The sequence below is a fragment of the Passer montanus genome, unplaced genomic scaffold (assembly GCF_014805655.1).
Source record: "Passer montanus isolate IOZ18808 unplaced genomic scaffold, ASM1480565v1 scaffold15, whole genome shotgun sequence".
Lineage (NCBI taxonomy): Eukaryota > Metazoa > Chordata > Aves > Passeriformes > Passeridae > Passer > Passer montanus.
Genome location: NW_024362051.1, coordinates 14,961,156 through 14,983,008, shown reverse-complemented (window position 1 = coordinate 14,983,008; position 21,853 = coordinate 14,961,156). Strand labels below are relative to the sequence as shown.

The window sequence follows — 21,853 nt, the reverse complement described above, 5'->3', positions numbered from 1 at the left end:
ACACTCCCAAATACTGTGGCCATTGACGTGCTGGCCAAATGGAGTGTGGTGAGGTGTGTCCCTCGAAAGTCGCAAGGCCTGGGACGAGCTCCAGCTTGAGGCCCCGGGGACTCCGGACGCCTCGAGTCACCTGTGGTCCGAGGGCTGCGGCCCCTCGCCCTCAGAGGCCAGCCGGCAGGGAGTCCCGACGGAGCCGCGAGCACTGCTGGGCCCGGTGGGCCCGCGCTGCCGGCGCTGCCGGGGCGCAGCTGCGGCGGGCGCGCGCCCTCAGCGCCGGCGCGCAGGAGGCGGCGGGGCCGGTGCGGGCGCTGGAGCCGCCGCGGCGGCAGGAAGATGGATGCGCCGTGCTCATCCCTCGCTGCTCGGCGTCTTTCCCTGGCGGCACGGTGAGCGGCGGCGACGGCGGCCGGGAGGGTCGCCCGGTCCCGCGGCGGTAGAACAATGACCGGCCGGCTGCGGGGGCCGGGGCGGCGGCGCGAAGGGGGAGAGGAAGCGATGGAGGTGATGGACGGGAGGGAAGCGCGAGAGCCGGCGTTGGTGATGGAGAGGAGATGGCGGGAGAGGTGTGGCAGGCGCAGCCCGCAGCCGCCTCAGCCCCTCGCGGCCCTGCACCATTGTATGCCCGCCGGTCATTGTCCGCCCGGAGCGGGCGCGGCGCGCTGGGTGCGGCGGCTGGGGCAGGGACGGGATGCTCCGAGGACGGGAAGGGATGCTCCGGGGCTGGGGCGTTCGGCGGAGCCCGGGCTGGGCCTCGGCGCCGCGGGGGAGCCCGAGCGGAGCGAGGCCAGCGCGGCCCTGCGGGCGCTCCTGCGCTCGTTTCCACTCGCGGTGCATCTGTGCCCGCTCCACCGCTCCCACGGCGGTACGCAAGGCTTCCTGCCCAGCAGAATGTTCATAATTGCACCTGTACGTGTCCTGGGCTGTCAGGGCTGGCTTGTCTATATGTGAGAAGGCATTCTGTCTCGCAAACACCGATCCTGCAGAGTGCATCTCTTTGTACATGCAGCGCATGCCTTTTTCACAGCCACTGATGGAGGAAACCTGCCTCTTGGAGTGATGTGCAATTTATGCTTAAATTACTGGATTGCCATTCCTCAGTTTCATTTTGGCCACTTATGACAGGTATAGATCCTACATTTGAGTTACCTTATGACACTGAATACTCATTTGTAACCTGTTTATGTTTTTTTGCTGAGAATGTAAATATTTAAAATATGCTGTTCATATGTTATAGGTTGGGAACATAGAAACATATTTAAAAAAATTAATTTGACCTCTTGTAAGGAAAAAAAACCACAGAGGTGCATTTTTAAAGAACATTTGCATTCTGATGCTGTCCTGTGCTGCACTGTTGGACATGTTGGACTCCCATTCTCAACATCTCTGATTTGCTGGGTCAGATTCTGCCATGGTGCAGGTATCATGCTTGATCTAAGCATCAAGGTAGCTTATCAGGAGGATGTTTTGTTCCTTTTCAGGCAATAATGTGAGGTTTATTGCTTCTGCTCTGACTCAGGTTTTGTTTCTATTGATCTGGCCTACTGCTCTGCATAGGAATTTCAAACCCAGGGCTGCTGGCCTGTAAATGGTACTCACCCTGGCTCAGACAGACCACTTGGTGATTTTAAAAGGTTGTCTAGGAGTAAGTATGATTTTGGTGAAATCTGGGAGTGGTCGTTGTTGAAGAGGACACAAGACATGTCAATCAAAAGATGCCATGGGCACCTTGATGCAAGGACATCAAACTATTGAGAGTGGATCCAGAGCAGGGTGACCAAGATGGGGAAAGGTCTTGATGACCAGGATTAGGAGGAGCAGCTGATGACATTTGTTTTGTTCAGCTTGGAGAAGAGAAGGCTGAGGGGTGACCCCATCACAGCCTACAGCTTCCTCAAGGGAGTCAGCAGATGGGGAGGTGCTGATCTCCTCTGTCTGGTGACCTGCAGTAGGACACAAGGAAATGGAATGAAACTGCATCAGGGCAGGTTCAGACTGGACAATATGAAAATCTGCTTCATTGAGGGTGGCTGGGTACTGGAACAGACTTTCCAGGGAAGTGGTCAGAATACTAAACCTGTCAGAGTTCAAAGACTACCTGAATGATGCTCTTAGTCATGTGGTTTAGTATTAAGTGGTCCTCTGAGAAGCAGGGAGTTGGACTCAGTGGTTCTTATGGGTACCTTCCAACTTGAGATACTCTGTGATTCTACTCAAGCTGTGTGATTGGAGCCAGTTCCACCCTTGCTTCCACATGAAGCAAAATCACAAGGAGGAGCCTCAGGGAGGAAAGGCTGAAAAGCTTTTCCTGGGATTTCCATAGGAGTTACCCAGTGGAGGTGGCTGCTGGGAGCTGTTGATGGATTGCGCCTTTGACTTTGTCTGTTTCCCAGAACTATGGCAATTTGGTGGTCTGTTGGGATTCCCTGCTTGTCAGCAGAACTCCTAGCAGACAGGAGTAGGCTGTCAGTGATGTACTGCAACCTTTCCAACTTCCTGCTCTCTGACTGACTGTTTTGGTAGTGCCTAAGGTAGAAAAACATGGCTCCCACCTTGGAGATGATTTTGAGCAGGTATTTCCAGTGTCCTCTCCAAGACTAAGTTCAAGCTCTGTGATACTGCTAATATATTGACTCAGCCTCCCTTCTGAGAAGCTTGCCCCTGTCACCTTCAAGTGGCTTTTGATAATACTTCTGCTTTCAGAGGCCATTCCCAGCTAAATAATCTTCTGTGTAAGAACTTTGGTATCCTGCACATTAAGAATTGAACATAAGGTGAAGCTTACATATGTATGGTTATGTATGGTTGTGTATGGTTGTATTTTAAGGAGGTGATTGGCTGTTTTAATTTGTAAATATATGCTGGGTTCTGGTAGACTTTTTATTTTCAAGACTTCAGTGTAGCTGGAAAGATGCCGCATAAGTGACCTGGGAGTATTCAAGTCAGGAAAATGCTGTGAAATGTGACCGTAGAGTGATGCCCAAAATAATTTTCAATTTTGATCTCTATTAATTCATTTTATAGTTGATATTGTGGTTTAGAAAGTTAAAAAAAATAGTCCTCCAACTGTAACAAAGGTGTGGGGATGGATTCCATTGCTTGGTATAACTCAGATGTAGCTTGAGCAGTGGAAATCCAAGTAGTTTGTTAATTATAACCCCTGGGGTTTTCCCCTCTTCTTTTTAACCAAACTGTGTGAGCCTGAAGATGCTTTCACTACTCAGTCATGGTAATTTTTAATAGTGGTAAATATTTTGCTTCCTATTGGCTTTGTGAAGTTGTGAGGCAGCAAAATAGCGCTTGCCAGATGCCTACATTTTGAGTCACTTTCCAGTGATGGAATGGATCTGATGGATCTGATGGATGTATCTTCTACATCCATCAGATTTCTCTTTAATCTTGGTGCATGGCAATGTAATATTTGTACTACAAGACTGCAAACCAAATGTTTTTGTTTTAAAACCCAATTTTTAAAAATTTTTATGTTAATATTATTTACTTGAATTTATAATTACATGTTTGCATTATGTGTTTTGAAATTAATAGCCTCCAAGCAGGTAACATCTTCAAAGTTCCTCTATAAATCTATATCCCTTCAAGGTTGGGTCTTTATCAGATTATAGCAAATTTATCTCCCTGTCTTCAGAGATGGATTCTCTGCTACCTTCTCTTTACAGGTCTGTGCAAAGCATCTGTACTGTTCTGTGTCATCAGCTCTCAAAATCCAGAATCTGTGAGGGTAGAAGAATGTAATATTGTAATATATGTAATACAGAAACTTCTAGTTTCTGTATCTTTAAAGTCTGTTTGAATTTCTCCTTTAAAATATGAGGACTAGAAATCTTTGCTCCAGGAGGTAGGGCTCTAAATAGAAAATTCAACAGCATGCTAGAAGAACCGTGAGAAAGCTCTATGGTGTGGCCACACTGAACGCTGTCAGGTCAAATGAGCATAAGCACAGCTTCTTTGGAAATGACACAATGATCATAGTCTGCAGTTTGGACTCTGAAATATCCAATGAACTTGAAAGGAAAAATAATACATGCAGTGTTTCTCTTCTAGGTGGTGCATGTTTTCTGTTGGTTGAATGTGATCCACTTGCATAAAATAATGCGCAAAGTACAAAATCACTAAAATGTTTTGTTAGGCCCCCATCTTGCAGTGAGCTGAGCAGGTTGTTAGAGCTTGTCCTTGTTCTGACAATCCTGCTATCCTTAAGTAGAGCCTCCAGTCAGTAAGCATTTGCATCTTATGCTGAAAAGTACTGATTCTAAAAAATGTCCACTTGCTTTTGGGATAGGGCAGGATTTTCTTTATTACTGTTAGTGTTCTCCGTCTGCATTGTGTTATGCCAACTTCTAGGAAAATAACTGTCTGAGAAAGAGACAGATGGTATTTTAGCCACAAAATACTAGAATATTGTTTTAACAAATCTGCTTAGCTTTTCTGCGGGTAACAATAATGCTTCTGTACCCTTTCTACTGTTTCCATGGAGTCACCAGCTTGGATAGGGCTTTTTTGGTTCATGTTTTAGAGCAAGGGCCAATGGTAATTTTAGCATGAGCAGCCTAGCAGCACCAGATTCATCCCGTATTCCTTGTGTAGAGCCTCATATCCAAGGGATATTGTGAGCTCAGTCCAGAAGGTATTTTAGTATTTCTGAAAATTATTATGGTATTGATTAGAAATCTAACTATAATACAGTGATTTTTGTGCAGTCAAAATCAGAGATGGTTAGGATTTGCCTTTAAGAGCCGTTTGTCAAGTCTGAACTGAGTTTTTGAGTTGATATTGATATGCTAAATTATGACGTAATACTAAAATAATGTAACTCATGCTTTTAATCACAGTTTTAATTAATTATGTATTTTGTTATGTGTCGTAACACACACAGGATGGTATGCAATAATTAGGGGTTGAATTTTATTCTGAAAAAATGCAAAACATAGATGAAACCTGGTAAATAAAATCCAAAGCAAAGACTTAATTTAGGATTAATTCAAATTCCGCTAGGCAAATGAGACTGATTTTGGAGGCACGGGAGTTGTGTATGGCTGGTGTTCCCATTGTAGCTAACAGAGTTGGTGCAGTAATGGGAATTAGCTTATGTGGAAATACTGTTTCCTTAAAGTATTGCCTAAGACCGGATCAATCAACAAGCATGAATCCAGTCTGGCTACTGGAATTTCCAGCAGGTAAGCACTCTAATGGCTCCTCTAGTTCCAAGGGATTTTCACCATTTTGTGAGAACAGAAAATGCCTCCTCAGAATTGTTGCAGGTTGTTGGCAGAGATGGTGAAGCTCAGAAAGGTTGTGAGGATTTGCCAAGGATGAAAAAGCTTCTCATAATACTCTCATCATGCTTGCCACATTCTGAAGTTATGGTTCTAGAGTGAAGATTGGGATCTAGAGCCAGGGTGCTTGGATCAGCCATTGTGATTTGGAGCACCTGCTCATGTTAGGGTTACCTAACCTGACTCACAGCACTCTTTTCTGATGGAGAGTTGGGTCAGAGGGGTTCCAAATTAGCATGTTAATCGTTGTCTTGGCAAGAGCTGAAATGCTGGCTCTGGGCTCAGGGAAAAGCAAGTTTAGATCAGAGTTTTTGCTTGTTCACGTAGGTAAATCCTCTTCACAGTGGAGCCACTCCTTGAGCAGAATCAACTGTCTGAGAGCAAGGTGTTAGGAGGAGCACATGTATGAGATAGGATTTCTATCTGCTCTTGCCCTCAGAAAGCAGAAAATTGTAACTGAAAGTAAAGTATGACTCTTGGTGTGAACTCAGATGGAGGCAGAGCTTTCCTATGGGCAAGAAAAATAAAAGCCCCTTTCTTTTAATTGCAATTTTAGCTACACTCACCTTGTTCATTGGCGATAAAATTATTTGATCATGCGGCAAGTTCCTCTTTAGTAAAACATAAATGATCACACAAACGAGACAATAAAATTTTTTCTGATAGTCCCTCTCTAATACTTTAGGTGTTGTGTTATTCCTATAAACTTCCTCCTGGGACTGCAGATTTTGGAGGAGTCAATAAGAGATGCTCTGTCAGAGGTGATCAGTTGATCCTTGAAATTGACCTACTGGTGCTTGGTGAGCTGGTGCTTGTATTAGCATCCTTCTGGAAGTATGTTCTTCCTTGTAATAGGGACTTCTGTGGAAGAGGACTGTCAGATACTGGGAGTAAGTAAGCAAACTTGGCATGTACCCTGTTTCTCATTGTTGATAAACAAACACCTAGAGCAGATAGCACCTATGCAACAAAGGGAACTGTTCAGTTATGTTTTACTTTAAACTTTCTTTCATATTTAAAAGTTAATTGGGCTAAATGGTGCTTCTCTGGATCTCTCTTGGGAAAGAAAATTAAGATGTGTTATTATGAATAGTCTGCATACTGCTTAACACTGTTGAAGTGTTCTTGGTCACATCAGAGCTATGAATTCTCAGCCCATCCTAAATATCCATCACTGCAGCATTCTGGTACAATTATGGGGCATTGTTCAAAGCAAGAACAAGCATGCGTACATTAATTTATTCATTCATCAAGATGAAAGGCAGTATGGCTGATTAAGATTCTAAGAGTTAATGGAGTTCTCTTTCCCTCTTCTTTTTCTGAGTCCCCAGGCTCATCTCTAAGTACATTTTATGGATTTAGGTACCATGGCAGGCATATTGGTCTCCCGTTCTAGTCAACGGTCAAGTTTACTTTCACTTTAGCACTGTATAGACTGGTAAAGTGTTTTTCAGCTGCAGGCATTTTTTTCATATTTCAAGTATGATTTTTTTAAACTGTACTTGAGTAGGCAATTGGATATCTATTCTATAAGACTGGAACTTCTTATTATGAGACTGGAACCAGTTTTTCAATGGTCCTCCTGTAAAGTTATTTCACACAAGTGTTTCAATGAGTTTTGGTATTTCAGATGCCTCTTGCATTTGGTGGTTCTCATATTGGACAGCTGTTGCATAATTAGCAGTCTTTCTAATTGCTATAAATGTACAGCTATATGCATATTCTTCTGTAATGAGGCCTGCTGGGAGATGCCTTAAGAGTAAAGGACTGTGGTGGCTGTGGTGCAGAAGCATGGTGTGCAGTCAAAATGGACAGCAGCGTCTGGTGTTAGAAAATGGATGGGTTTTTCTGTGTTTTGGAAAGTACTCGGTTCACAGTAAGTGAATATTGGATATTTTGAACAAGTTGTAAGATTGTTGTGGCAGAAACTACATCCAAGATTTTTGCTCATACCTCTATGATATGTAATAACTAATTGGGGTGGCCTTAATTTTGAGAACTTTTTAGTGTGTGAGATTGCTTCTCTGACTTTGGAAATACTATTGCTGAAATAGAACCTTTTGTTCTGAAATGCATCTCAGTTTCCATACTGACTGTATCACCATACATAACAGGAGATTGGTTACTGTGCTTTGCCTGCTTTGTGATACTGATGGCAAATCCCATGTTTTTCTGCCTAAAAAAGGTTTGTGGATGTACACAAACAAACAGCATTCCACAGCTGGAACATGACAGGGAAAGTGGCCTACAGCTTGCAAGTGATCTTTCTCTATCAGCCTTAGTATTAAGCTACTGTAAAAATGTCCTGATGCTATTATTGTAGCACTCTAAAGAAGAACAGGGGCGAGTAAAGTGCCGCAGGAAATGCCTTCAGATGACTCTTTGGTTGGACTTACTGAAACAGCCTCAAAATTCCTTCTTGAAACACAGAGACTTTAAGTATTTTTCTTGTCTTTCCTTCTGCTGATGTGTGCAAGTTTTTGTTGAGTCAAACAGTCTTTCATGTTTGGAAGTCCCTTCTGTTTTAACATGGGAGATTAGAATTCTATTTATCTTTTGTACCTAAAGCAAATAAAATATAAAAAAAAATAATGTACAATCTGACAGTAGTGGAGGAAATCTTGCCTGGAATCTAGCACTGGAGCACTAATCATTATTGCTGGAAAGTTTGACGACTACCACTACACTGTGCTCTGCCCCATTCTTTGCAGTCTTAATGTTTCAGTGCTTTGCCCATCTCCAGACTGATATACCAGATCTCCAAACATTATTTCAGCTAGCAGCCACAAATGGCAGTAGTAATACTATAAAATGAAAATGAATACAGGGATAATGATTATGTTTGTCCAGAATTTTATTTTTTACTGTTAATAACCAGATGTTAAAACCCCAGGTGCTAGATTACAGTGTGATACTGGCATTTCTTGCCTCATTTGTAAGTTAGGATCTTAATCATCCAGAAGGCGTGGGCACTCATTTCTTACTCCATGGGGACAATTTCTAGTCTGAACAGGTGCTTGCATGTTACTCGTTTTCTGCTTCCACAGAGGCCTGGAATGCTGATTGAGGACTTCACTTGCCTTTTCTTCTTGTGACAGATGGTAGCAGTGTTGTGGAGAGTCTTTGAGTTTTGCACAGGATCTTGAAGAGGATCAGGGGTTGGGAAGGGCAAGAGAATGATATTGTTGGTAGATCCTTGACACTGAATTGTCTGGTTTGTGGTTAGCTCAGACTGCAAGGATTGGAGTAAATAACCTATCCCTTCCAGTCTCATACTCTCAATAGCACTAATCTTTATGGTAAATGAACTCCTGTCTTTAATGCATGGTGCCCCTTTCTGAGAACAGAAGAGGGCAAGCATGGAATTCCCAAAAGTGTGGCAGGCTGGTGTTCAGAAGCATGATTATGCTGGGATCTGCCTTGTAGGTTTTCAGGCAAAGATTGCAGTGTTTTGGAGATGGAGCACTCTGTTGTGTTCTGTAAGCATGTGAGCTGTCCAGATGCAGTGTCCACTGACAGATAATAGTATGTCTTATTTCTTACAGAGCTTCCAAAGCAGCTGAGTCCAGGACCTTAAGGAATGTCACGCAGTAGTTGTTGAACTAAGTAACACTGAAAGGAACAGAAGAAGATGGCAATCCATATTTGAAACAAACGTGTGGACCCTCTGATAAAAAACCATGTCAAAAAAAGGACGGAGCAAGGGCGAAAAGCCCGAGGCGCTGATTGTTGCCCTACAGGCTGCCAATGAGGAACTCAGGACTAAGCTAACAGACATTCAAATTGAGCTGCATCAGGAGAAATCTAAGGTGAGTGACAGTTTGGTTTGAAATAAAAGAGTCTGCTGAAGAAGACAAACACGTGGAAAAAATAGTAGCACAGAATTCAACAGTGGCTACACAACTCTTTCCTAAAAAAGTGGTCTGATTCTTTCCCAAAATACAACATTTACTATGGATGTCCTATGGCTTCCATGGAAAAGACTCCATTTTACTGAGCTACAAGTTGGAGAAACCTCTGGCCCTCAAATGGAGCAGTATGTGAAAGTTGTAGGAATTTTGCTTTATCCGAGCCCTTCAGTTTTCTGGTGAATTAGGCTGCTGGTTTAAAAAGCTTTTAGACAAATGCACACATATATAGGGAGTCTGATTTCCTAGGGAAATATTAAAAGTACATGTAGCATCATTGTGTGAGGCAAGACACCTGGAGAAGAGAGGGTTTTTTGTTTGAGTAAAGACAATGCCATCTACGTGAATACCTCAGGAGCTGGCCTATATTTTGTTTTAGGAGTGTGGAGGATTGTCTGGGGTCTCAGAGGGGTTTTTTCTCAATTTGACATGGATGTCTGGGTGGGCTTGTTTTGATAGTGTTATGTTGGCAGCAGATGAACTTTCATTTTATCTCAATGTAGGTTGCTAAGCTCGAAAGAGAAAAGACTCAAGAAACGAAGCGTATCCGCGAAGTGGAGCAACGCAAGCAGACCGTGCAGATCACAGAGCTAAAAGCCAAACTCCATGAGGAGAAAATGAAGGAGCTGCAGGCTGTGAGGGAAAACCTCATCAAACAGCACGAGCAGGAGATGACGAGAATGGTGAAAGTCCGAGACAGTGAAATCCAGCGCCTGAAGTCGGCGCTGTGCGCACTGCGGGATGGGAGCAGTGATAAAGTACGGACAGCGCTGACTATTGAGGCTCGTGAAGAGGCCAGGAAACAGTTTGACTCTGAGCGCCTTAAGCTTCTGCAGGAAATTACGGAACTGAAGTCTGCCAAAAAGCAGGTAGATGAAGCCCTTAACAACATGATCCAGGCCGACAAGATCAAGGCAGGTGATCTTCGGAGTGAGCATCAGTCCCACCAAGAGGCCATTTCCAAGATCAAATGGGAGAGTGAAAGGGATATTCGACGCCTGGTCAGTAATCAAAACAGTTCATGTGTTCTCTTAGGCTGCACTGAGTTTGCCTTTTTTGTCTCTTAGCTTTTTCTGTGTAACAGATCTCTTGCAATGCAACTCACTTTGAAAAAGTATTACAGATATCTCACTGTCATTTGTCAGGAATAAATAGATCACAGTGAGTCAGCTATAACACTGTTATGGCAGTTAACACCTTAAATTAGGAGAGTGATTGGTCTAATCCATAAGGATTTGGCTCTCTGATTTGTTAATACATGCAAGGTGGAAAGGGTTAGATAAAGAGAATTTGCATCTGCGCTTGCAGTTTTTTGCTTTCTCCAGCCTGTGTTATGGTATCCTAAACACAATAAACCATGGCAGGAGAGGCGATACCTTTTGGGTTGGTCTTGGTGTAGCCTTCCGTAATTGCTGTGGAAAATGAACAAAAAGAAGCTCACACCAGCAAAGGTGCAGGTTGCATTGTTTCCCTGTGTCATGGTTTAGAAACTTCCCAATTTGTGCTTAGGCTTTCCAAAATACTGACACTTGCTCACTCCCCAGTCCCTGCAGTGGGCTGGAGAGGAGAATTGGAGGCACAAAAGGTAAAGATGAGATCATGAATTGATGTAAGACCACTTGACTGGAAACAGCAATGAGATATGTACATGAGAGAGGAGAGTGATTACGTGCAAAATGTTCACCATGGAGCCTGTGACCTGACCACAGCCATACTACCCTCCTCCAGAAGGGACCCCTTCTCCCATACTCAGAAAATGACATGAGGTGATAGAGAATAATCTCTGACCTTGCAAATGCAAAAATTGACCTTGTCCTGGCCAGAAGCAGGACACACTGTCATGTGGAGAGCTGGACCTGCTTGTAATGGTAGAAAGTTTAGCTTAAAAATTGGAATTCAAGAATTTACAATTAAGTAAAATAAATGGGAATTTAAGCTGTCAAGAATGATACACCTCTCCCCAGTTCACAGTCTGCATCCTAGAGGTGTATTCTTACATTGCCAAAATGCTCAATGAATGTGCTCCTGTGCCACATTATGGGTATGGCTCAGACTATGTTGTTTTACAGGCCTGGTGCATTATGGTAGAGCAGATTTGAGGGGTGATCAGGTGATCACTGCTCTTAAGTAAATCATACAATACAAATTACAAATCGGACAAATGCTGTTGCCTTCACACAGTAATGTTGTTCTGGTGTTTCTTTCATTCAGATGGATGAGATCAAGGCTAAAGACAGGATCATATTTTCATTGGAGAAAGAACTGGAGACACAGACAGGCTATGTGCAGAAGCTGCAGCTGCAAAAGGAAGCTCTGGATGAACAGCTCTTTTTGGTGAAGGAGGCAGAGTGTAACATGAGCAGTCCCAAGAGAGAGATCCCGGGAAGGGCTGGAGATGGTTCGGAGCACTGCAGCAGCCCTGTATGCAGGTTTTATGGTCCCTGCAAAACAGTAGCATGGATGTGTGTTTCTTTCTGACGTACCTTCTCAGGCCCTAGGAAAACATTCCCACGCTTTCACTAAAGACAAGTTAATTTTCATAGAGTCTTCAGAGGGCATGTTAGTTGGACAAAACTTTATACTGCTGGTTTTCATCAGTTGTTCTAGTCACAAATATAACACATCCTAAATAATCAGTGCCCCTTTGAAAGAATCATCGATGAACCTAATACCTAGATAACATGCATCCTCAAAACCAGATAGAATTACAAGGATGAGCAGGGAGGGCCAAGGAAAATGCTGGGCGTGGAGAATCTGTGAGACCCTTAGGAGATCCTCCTCTTTTTCTGTTTCCCACAAACAGCCCTTGGGTGTCATTCACAAAGCACACAAGTCACCCACTGTGTGACTAAACAGAAGATGTTTACACAACCAATGCATATTTAAATGCATATTTACATACATAGAAATGAGAAATAAGAATGTAAATGTAATTGATACAGAAAGGGTTGTCCTGGCTTTTTCACCTGAGGTAGTGGCTCAGCAAATAGAAGCAACCCATAGGAAAAGACAATAAAAATTAGAATCTTCTAGCTTTTTTTCTCTGTCATAAAAACTTATCATCTGTTTGGTTGCTTTCTCTTAATTTTTTTAAATGGTTTAAAATTTTCAATTGAAGTATCCCCAAACCAGATACTTCCTCCTAGATATCTATCTATCTATCTATCTATATATATATATATATAGATATATAGATATATAGATATATAGATATAGATATAGATAGATATATATATATATATGCCAACATATTCAGTACTGTCAAAGTCCCTAAAGATAATTTGTTGATGACAGCTTAGGTTGACTGGTATATTTTTTTTAAGGATTCTTTTTCCAAGCATGTATTTTGAAGAGAATCAGTAACTGTGTGACACTGTTGCTCATGCACAGGACTTGCGCAGAAACCAGAAGAGGATAGCAGAGCTGAATGCCACCATACGGAAGCTGGAAGACCGGAACACGTTGCTTGTTGATGAACGAAATGAGCTGGTATGTGAGCTTTTGCACCTGCAGACAGAGGAGGTTGAGAGCCACGGGGAAAGGCGGAGAGGGGGACTATCCAAGGATAAAGCTGGTGATGAACATACCTTGTCCATCCATCAGGCCCATCACTCAGGAGGCTGAGGAGGACTTTTTATCCTAGAATAAAACAGTAATTTCATTGAAATTATGTAAGTACAAAATCACAGTGGAGGTCAAGGCAGCAAGGCTTGTAGGATTCTGTGTGAATGCTTCTGTTCCCTCCTTTTGAGCACACAGCATGTGCTTGGTGACTTACCTTGTGCACGGGGAGTCTTACCTTGTAAATGAAATAATGCCTGTTAGGTCTGTAGTCCAGTATTTGACCAGGTTGAAAATAGTGAAATACTGAATCTAGAAAGAATTGACAACTGTTAATTGATCCCTTTATCTGATTGTCTAATCTGTGGTGATATCTGTGTGTTGAATCAGGACCCTGGCTATTTAACCTGTTTATATTCCAACTTCTCTGATTAAGGATGAGGGTGATAAATTGAACTCTTAATAGGTTTTTTTATTCCTGAGCTACAAATCTTAATGCATTCCTTTTATATCAGTTTAGCCAGCTTCAATGTTCTTTATGTCATAATTGCAAAACAGATGTCAAGATTGCAAATTACAAGTATATTCATGTGTTTCTCATGACAATTATTAATTGCTATTATCAATCCAGTTGAAGCGTGTCCGAGAAGCTGAGAAACAATGTAAACCTCTTCTGGAAAAGAACAAGTGCCTCACAAAGAGAAATGATGAACTTATGCAGTCTTTGCAGCGCATGGAAGATAAACTCAAAGCAGTCACTAAAGAAAATATAGAAATGGTTGGTACTGAAGAGCAAAATGAGTATTACTGGGGGATCTATATGTTGGTGGCTACATCTGCATAGTGCATGATGTATATGAATAGAAAATTTGCATTGTATATAATGTGTAATACTATTGCTAAGATACAGCCGTGGTTTGGTCTGTATTATTATAGATTTACATACCATAACATAGTGTACTATGCATACATGGGCAGGCAATATATTTACGTGAATGCATAATCACAGTCTTTAATTATATTTTCAAAGTTAGAATATTGAGTGTCAATGGTTTCAAAAAAAAAAGAAAGAGGAAAATGTTATATCATTGTGTCATGTCCTACTGTGCTATTTTTTTATCTGGAACTCAAAAAGGAAGCTGTTAAGAGTGATGTTTTCAGCCAGAATGATGTTCTTGCATCATGTACACATTCCTTTTAGAGCTGATGACGACAAAGTAGACTTCTGGTATGGCACTAAGCACATGGAATCTTGCCATAAAACAGATGCATGGTAGGTGGATATGGGAAAGGGAGAATGGTGGTGTTTAAATTTGTTTAGGGCTATACATTTCCCATGTCAGGGCCATATGAAGTGGGGTCAAAACAGTTATGTCTGTATATCCTTCAGACGGGGTTGTCGTGATTATCAGTCTGCTTCCAGGCCCTGTGTTCCTACACATGCACTGCTGTGGCTTTGGCATTAATGAAAAAGGAGGTGGATGTTCTGGGTTGCCAGATGTAAGCTGGCAGACTGAGATGACTTCCCTTGCTAAAGGTGTTCTTGGACATTGCCCTGACCTGTAGTAGCCACTGTCCTGAGCAGGCTAAGTGCCCTGCAATGGGGGCAGCTTTCCTGCTGATTAGGCAGAGGTGATCAGATTCAGTTTCCTGTCCCACAGAAAAAGACCTTAGTGGTACACAGTTAATCCACTTAAAGACTCTGCAATTTACCCGTGTCTAGAAGACAGATAAACTTATTGCAGGTGTCATGGGTCAGAATTATTCTTCCACAGCTGTGGCAGTGCAGATCACTGTCCCTTGGAGTCTCCCACAGCAAAGGGAAGGGACTCTGGAACCTGCATGCATTTGGCATCAGTGGGCAGTACCACTGGTGCATATCTGTGGTCACAGTGTACATGTGCTCAGTTAGCTCCCTGATATCTGCTCTTCACACTATGGATGCCCAAATCATGAAATATGACAAGCTGTTGGTGGCTAGAGCAATTCTTACAGGGTTTAGCCATCTCCTTTCCCACATATGCTCAGGAGCAGGTAGAATATTGACCTGGGGTTAAAATAAATCTGTTATCACAGTTTTTGCCTTTCCTCCTGGTATGACTGGATGCGTGTCTTTAACATGAGTAAAGCATGTCCATTGCCTCACTGTGTATGGTCCTACATTGACTATCAGTAAGGACATGGGGTTGTGAGAGTAGATACTATTTGCCTACTCACTGGACAGGTTCAACTCTTATTTGCCACACTTGGGAGCATCTTGATGCATGGCCAAGGAAGTGCTATGGTATGTGACCTTTAAGGGCTGTAAAGGCTGTATTGCCACATGGTAACTAAATAGATAAAGCTTTGTTGTTCTGCTTGAAGAATTCAGCCTTACTGTGCTGTTTTATTCTTAAGAAGCGCTGATGGACATGAATTAAAAAATGGTGTAGCTGAAGCATATTTAAAGCTTAAATGAAAGGTGATGTTTAGTTTTTAACTGAAAGGGGATCTTTTAATCACTGGATCTTATTTTATCTCTTTTATCTTTTCTTCTTACCACAGAGAGAAAAAATAACATCACATCCTCCTCTAAAGAAATTAAGATCTCTCAATGACCTGGATCAGGCTAATGAGGAACAAGAAACTGAATTTTTAAAGCTTCAGGTCATAGAACAGCAGAACATAATTGATGAGTTAACAAGGGTATGTCCAGAGCACAAGGAAATTAGGAATGATTGCTGTGTACAGTTTATGACTGATAGTATTTCTTCTTATAACTAGAGGTCTGAGCATTAATACCTTACTTGCTTTTAACATCTGCAGATGTTTAGCTGTAGGTGTGCATGTGTGCAGTTTACTGAATTTGTAGTTGGGCATCAGCCCCTACAACTCAAACCATAACACTGTGAATTGAGTTCCAGAAAGGAATGCAGACTAAGAGCTGTGGAGCTTGGGAAGGTACCTACATGTTCACAAGGCAGGGCTGTGCCGAGGTGTTTTACCATTATAACTAAGTCATGCTTAAAAAGTTCCCTTAACAAGAGGCTGGCCCACAGCGCCATATCACGTGCTGGAAAAGCATGTACAGCTAGACAGTGGGTTTCCTTCTGTCATTTAATGCTGACAATTCCTTTGTCAGTGAACTTTTCATTATGATACTGAGGAGAAGGAGAAAGATTCCAAAACGGGCTGTTGTCTCTTCTGAGATATCATTGCTAGGAATGATGAGATCGACACTGCCATCATTTAATGACTTTGAGATAGGGGCAGCATCTCCTCATCACTGAAGGCAGACAGCCTGCCCAAACCCATGCACCAGGCCTCCCAGTGATTTTAGAGAGCAGTGCATCAGCTCCTGTTTTTGACAGCTGCTCAAGGCAAATACACAAGGGCTTTTTTCAGGTGGTATTCAGCTGACACACATACAGATTTGCATATAAATCCTCCCTTCTACCTGGAATTGGATTCCTGTTTGAACGTATGGAGAGAGTCACTGGAACTTCTATTATTTATTTTCTCCATATATTTGTCCATCTGTCAGCTGCAAAGAAGAGAAGAGAGAGTAACTTTTTAATCTTGCTTTCTAGGACAGAGAAAAACTCATTCGTCGGAGAAGGCATAAAAGGAGCTCAAAACCAATCAAGGTAAGATGAAAAATTGTTTCTTATTTACAATGTTCAAGTAGGCTGTGTAGGAAAACACACTTTAGCAATCTGATTAAAGAGAGCTTTGTGGATTATAACAATCTGCTTTAGTGATCAGGTTTATAAATTCCTTAGTTACTTTGGGAGAGCTTTTTAAATCCACTTTGAAATTCTGTTAAGGGTGTGCAGCTATTTTATTTTCAGCAAAATGGGGCTCCTGTCCCATTCATCGTCCTTCCTATGGCTGTCCCCCCACCCAGTAGTAATAATTGTCCTTCCATTTGGTTTCTATAAGTATTGGTCCCAGGGTGTGTTATGCTGAGAGGTATTAACATTATCAGACACCTTCCTATTTTTTTTTCTGTGATCAGCCATGTTCTGTAAAAGTCACACAGCACTGTCTACACACTGGGAATTTCAGACCAGTAAATCCTAGCTGTGTCGTCACATTGTTCCTATGTGGGTAGTGAAGTGGTGTACAGCAGACACAACAAGGACCTAATAGTATTTTCATCAGTAAATTTTATTTTGAAACCAGAGATTATAACATTGGAGAATATGGCAATTGTTTTCACTTGACAACACAATGAGCAAAAATTATAATATATGCAAAAGCTAATTGACATCTTTGGCACATGTTTTTAGTGTGATTCAAACTCCAGGTTTGGAAGGTTTTAATCTGTCAGCAAAGTGAAAGATTTTGCTAAGAAGAAGTGCATCTTAATTGCTCATTGATCAGCTTGTCTTCAGAATTATCCATAAGCCAAGTATTTAAATGCTCAAATCAGTACCCTGAAACCAAGCCTGCAGGGTCAAGCATCTGTGTCTTCACAGGACATGTCTCACAGTTTTCATTTGATTTAATTCAGCTATGAAATTGGCAATAGTGAGGTGCCAGGCATACAACCAAACTGTGGAGCATGAGCAATTGTTTATAAAGGATGCCAGTTACTGTAGTCCTGGAAAGATGCAATAAAAGTTCCTTCACGTTAGTTTTGTATTAGCATAGCTTTCACTCATATGATCCAACAGCCGTATCAGCAAGAGAAGCACCTAGACATGAAAATTATCACCAGTGTCTGTGCAAGAAGAAGGAGGGCTGCTTATTCTACGTGTTTCCAGCTCCTTATGGTGTAACCATTGCACACTACACTACACTACACTACACTACACTACACTACACTACACTACACTACACTTTGCATGTTGATAGATGTCTTTTGAAGAGCTTCTTGGTTAAGAAACAATTGTCCTGCCTTTTTGTAAGAGCAGAGACTTTTCCTCTGGCATGTTGCTGCTCACATTATGTTTTCCAATTAGACTGACAGAGACCCTCAGAAAAATTATTCAGCAAACTTACTCTTCAGCAGCACAAGACCTGATCTTCACTGGGTTTCCTTTGAGTTTGTGTGAAGATGATAATTGCAGGGATAGCCCACTGTTCACTTTTCACACCTCATCTTTTAAGTAACTAGCAACTCCCCCCTCTGCTGCTCTCTAGAACACATGCTACAAGTTTACATGAAGGTTCAGAAATCATGCTTTTCCTTCTATAGAGACATGTGGTGGATACAGTTTTTGGGTATGATGATGATTCTATGGACTCTGAAACATCCTCTGTGGCCTCATATAGAACAGACAGGACACCAGCAACCCCAGATGATGATCTGGATGAGGTAAGATCTGACTCTTTCCACAGACAAGTTACAGGTTTTCAAGAGATGACTTTGAAAACAAGTGGTCAGTCTCTCAAGAACACTTAGGTTTTTATAGTGCATTCTGAGTGATAAATACTTTTTAAATTTGACCTTAATTTTGGTTACTCATACTAAAATGCTGAGAGTTTCTTTCACAATACAGTCCATAGATTCTGTAGGTATGACTGCCCTGCAATTTGAGGTGGTTTTCCTCACCTCTTTCAAGGAAACCTATCACATTTCATGTAGCTTAAAGACATATCAAAGAGTTATAGTGAATGGGATGACATCCTACTGGTGATCTGTCACTAGGGGGGTTTTGCAGTGCTCCATCTTAAGCCCTGTGCTCTCCAATTTCATCATAAATTACTTGGACACAGGACTGGAAGGGTTACTAAGCAAGTTCTGAGATGATGCAAAATAGGGAGGAGTTGTTGACTCTGTCGAACCCAGGGAGGCCCTGCAGAGAGACCTTGATGAATCAAGAGGGCTGGGCCATCACCAACCAGATGAAGTTCAACAAGGGAAAGTGCCAGATTCTCTCCCTGGGATGGGGCAATCCTGGATGTACAGACAGACTGGGGAATGAGATGCTGGAAAGCAGTGCTTGGAAAGGGACCCAGGTGTTGACAGAAAGTGAATATGAGTCAGCAGTGCCCTGGCAGCCAAGGGGGTCACCTATGTCCTGGGGGGCATCAGGCGTTGCCAGCCAGCCAAGGGAGGGGATTGTCCTGCTGTCCTGCTTCACTCGGCTCTGCTCTGCAGTGGTCTCACATTGAATATTGTGTGCAGTTTTGGGTGCCACAATATAAGAAAAATATTTAATTGCTAGAGAGAGTTCAAAGGAGAACAACAAAGATGGTGAAGGGCTTTGAGGTGAAGCTGTATGAGGAGCAACTGAGGTCACTTGGTCTATTCAGCCTGGAGAAGAGACTAAGGGGAGACCTCATTGCAGTCTACAACTTCCTCATGAGGGGAGGAGGAGGGACCGACACTGATCTCTTCTTTGTGGTGGCCAGTGGCAGGGCCCGAGGGAATGGCCTGAGGTTGTGTCAAGGGAGGTTTAGGCTGGATATTAGAAAAAGGTTCTTCGCCCAAAGCATGGTTGGGCATTGGAGTGGTCTCCCCAGGGAAGTGGTCACAGCACCAAGCTTGACAGAGTTCAAGAAGTGTTTAGACAACACTCTCAGTGACTCTTGGGGATGGAGCTTTGCAGGGCCAGGAGTTGGACTCAATGATCCTTGTATAAATGCTGTATAATCTCCCCATTTTTTTTATTTCAGATCACAGCAAGTTCACTGTGATCCAAAACGCTATTCAGATCAAGACCTGTAAAGCAACTACTGTTCTTAACAAATCACTTTTGCATTCTTTACTTTGACAGTGCTTTGCTCTCCATGGCTTAGACATGTCCCTTCTTATTCTTCAGGGTTTAGCAGCAGAAGAGTCAGAGCTGCGGTTTCGACAGCTGACAAAGGAGTACCAGGCCCTGCAGAGAGCGTATGCACTGCTGCAGGAACAGACAGGAGGGGTCATAGATGCTGAAAGAGAAGCCAGGGTCAGTATTTGTTTGAGAGTAACAGTATTTCATTGCTGTCAGGACAAGAAACCCCTCAAAGGGACATACGATGGAATGGTGCTACATACAGCATCCATAACACTGAGAAATGTCTGTTCACTCATTTACTGAGTACATTTTGAAAGAGAGTGACTATTAAGAATGGACACAATCACTCAGTTTACAGGAAGCTGTCCTCCATCTGAACCTGAAAACTCTGCAGTCAGGCAGGCATGCCAAAGCAGACAACTCTGCAGCCTGACACAGAATCACAAGGGTTTTCTCATCATTTGTCTAGGTGTGATGGGGATTGGGTTTTAAAGGCAAATGAAGGCCTGTGGGTTTTCACAAAGGCATACATTGCACCAACTTTAGGAAAGTCCAAATGTTTCTAATGGATAAATGCAAATTACATTTAAATTTTAATGTGATGCAGGCTACAATAAACCTTCCAAGGCTAAAAATGTTGTCCCTCTAATAAAATTATGGAATCATTCAGGCTGGAAGGAACCTCAGGCAGTCTCCAGCCCAAATTCTTGCTCAAAGCAGTTAGCTGTGAGATCGTATTGGTTTGTTTAGTATTTAGTTGAGTCAGCTCTTGAAGAACCCCCTGGCAGTTAAATTTGCCTCTTCCCACTACCTGTTGCCACTCTGATCTGCTAAGTACTTTTTTTTTGTGATTTAGGGATTGCCCCTTATGAGGGTCTTGGAACAGAGTGCCCAAAATACCTGAGCTTGTGTTTTGCTGCTCTAATGCAATCCATGGTGGAACAGGCTTGTGTGGGGAGTTGGGGCTGATCCACTGCTCTGTTCTCTTGTGTCATCCAAGTGCCAGTCAAGGGGTGGCACAAAACATCTCATCAAGTAATAAATCTTTCTAATGGTTGCTCACTCAGTGGAACTGACAGCATGAACCTAGGCTCTGCTGGTTTTGGTTTCCTTTTAATACCAGTCACATTGCTGGTTTTGTTACTCTTTAATGTGGTGCTTGACTTCAACAGGCTCAGGAGCAACTTCAAGCTGAAGTCCAGAGGTATAAAGCCAAAATAGAAGATCTGGAGAAAACTTTGGCTCAGAAAGGGCAGGCAAGTAATTCTTGTGTGGTTTTTTTCCCTATTTTGTATCTTACCTGCTCTGCTTACAAAATAGCAAGCACAATTTCAGTATAAACTTCCATGAGATGTAATGTCATCAATCAGTAAACAGGCAGATCTGGCAAGTTCAGAAGCCTTGCTACACCTTGGTAATCTTAAAATGTTGTTGTTCTGTAAAAGACAACTTGTCCCTGTAGGATGTTAAAGTCTGAATATTGTGGCTCCAATTTTCAATAAATGTGCACAGCCTTTTGGAATTTGATTATTTTGTAATACTACTGCTTCATCCAACAGGACTCACACTGGGTGGAAGATAAGCAGCTTTTTATTAAGAGGAACCAAGAGCTGTTAGACAAGGTACGTTCCAAAGGTTTGCATGTTCGCTCTGAAGGGTTATCTGGATCTCGTGAGACATCTTAAGGGGTTAGATTTTGCACAGCCTGTGCTACCTCAACTACTACTCACCAAATACTTCATGGTTCTTGTAACAGTCACACAGGTCATGGTTTTACATATTTCTGTTAGATAGAGAAAACGGAAGCAGAAAACAACCGTCTGCAACAGGAGCTGCAGGATGCGCGAGACCAGAACGAGCTGCTGGAGTTCCGCAACCTTGAGCTGGAGGTGATGGATGGGCTTCTTACAGTAGAGCTGGTAGAAAATTAATTGACTGCACTTGCACTGGACACCAGCTTTAGTCAAGGATTTACACAAGTGTAGTAGCAATAAAACAGAGTTACAAATCAGGCCCAGCATTTTTAATTGTGAGCTGAAGTATGTCAGCTCTAATATCCTGGAAATAGTAAGCACCATACCCATCCACAGCTGTCAGAATGTACAGCATACCAGGATGAGGAAAACGTGTAATCTGAGTCTCCCAATAGTCTGAAGTCAAATACCTGTTTCTAAAGGGAGTATTTACAACAATGTAGAGTTGTTCAACACTTAATAAAGCAAATCACTTGAATCTTAGCTAGGTGACAGCCTTTCCATAGCCAGTTTGCAAATTGACATGATTTATCAAATAATCTCCTGTTAAACAGTTACCTTGGATTTAGGATCCTGTCCCACTTGGCTCACTTTTTCAGAGTAGATCTTCATGTTTCTTTCCTTGGCTT

General features: G+C 42.4%; 1 protein-coding gene across 2 annotated transcripts in view; it reads left to right on the top strand.

Annotated features, from left to right (window-relative positions):
* Positions 1 to 255: 255 nt before the first annotated feature.
* The window catches only part of JAKMIP2 (janus kinase and microtubule interacting protein 2), a 36,300-nt gene continuing 14,702 nt past the window's right edge, over positions 256 to 21,853 (top strand). For both annotated transcript variants that reach the window (XM_039701666.1, XM_039701667.1), the window contains exons 1-13: positions 256 to 386; positions 8,837 to 9,100; positions 9,703 to 10,200; positions 11,411 to 11,620; positions 12,590 to 12,688; positions 13,392 to 13,538; positions 15,305 to 15,445; positions 16,330 to 16,386; positions 17,943 to 18,062; positions 19,513 to 19,641; positions 20,643 to 20,726; positions 21,030 to 21,092; positions 21,261 to 21,359. In XM_039701666.1, the coding sequence (XP_039557600.1) occupies positions 8,972 to 9,100; positions 9,703 to 10,200; positions 11,411 to 11,620; positions 12,590 to 12,688; positions 13,392 to 13,538; positions 15,305 to 15,445; positions 16,330 to 16,386; positions 17,943 to 18,062; positions 19,513 to 19,641; positions 20,643 to 20,726; positions 21,030 to 21,092; positions 21,261 to 21,359 (1,776 nt within the window). In that variant the 5' untranslated portion in view covers positions 256 to 386; positions 8,837 to 8,971. The remainder of the gene's footprint in view (positions 387 to 8,836; positions 9,101 to 9,702; positions 10,201 to 11,410; positions 11,621 to 12,589; positions 12,689 to 13,391; positions 13,539 to 15,304; positions 15,446 to 16,329; positions 16,387 to 17,942; positions 18,063 to 19,512; positions 19,642 to 20,642; positions 20,727 to 21,029; positions 21,093 to 21,260; positions 21,360 to 21,853) is intronic.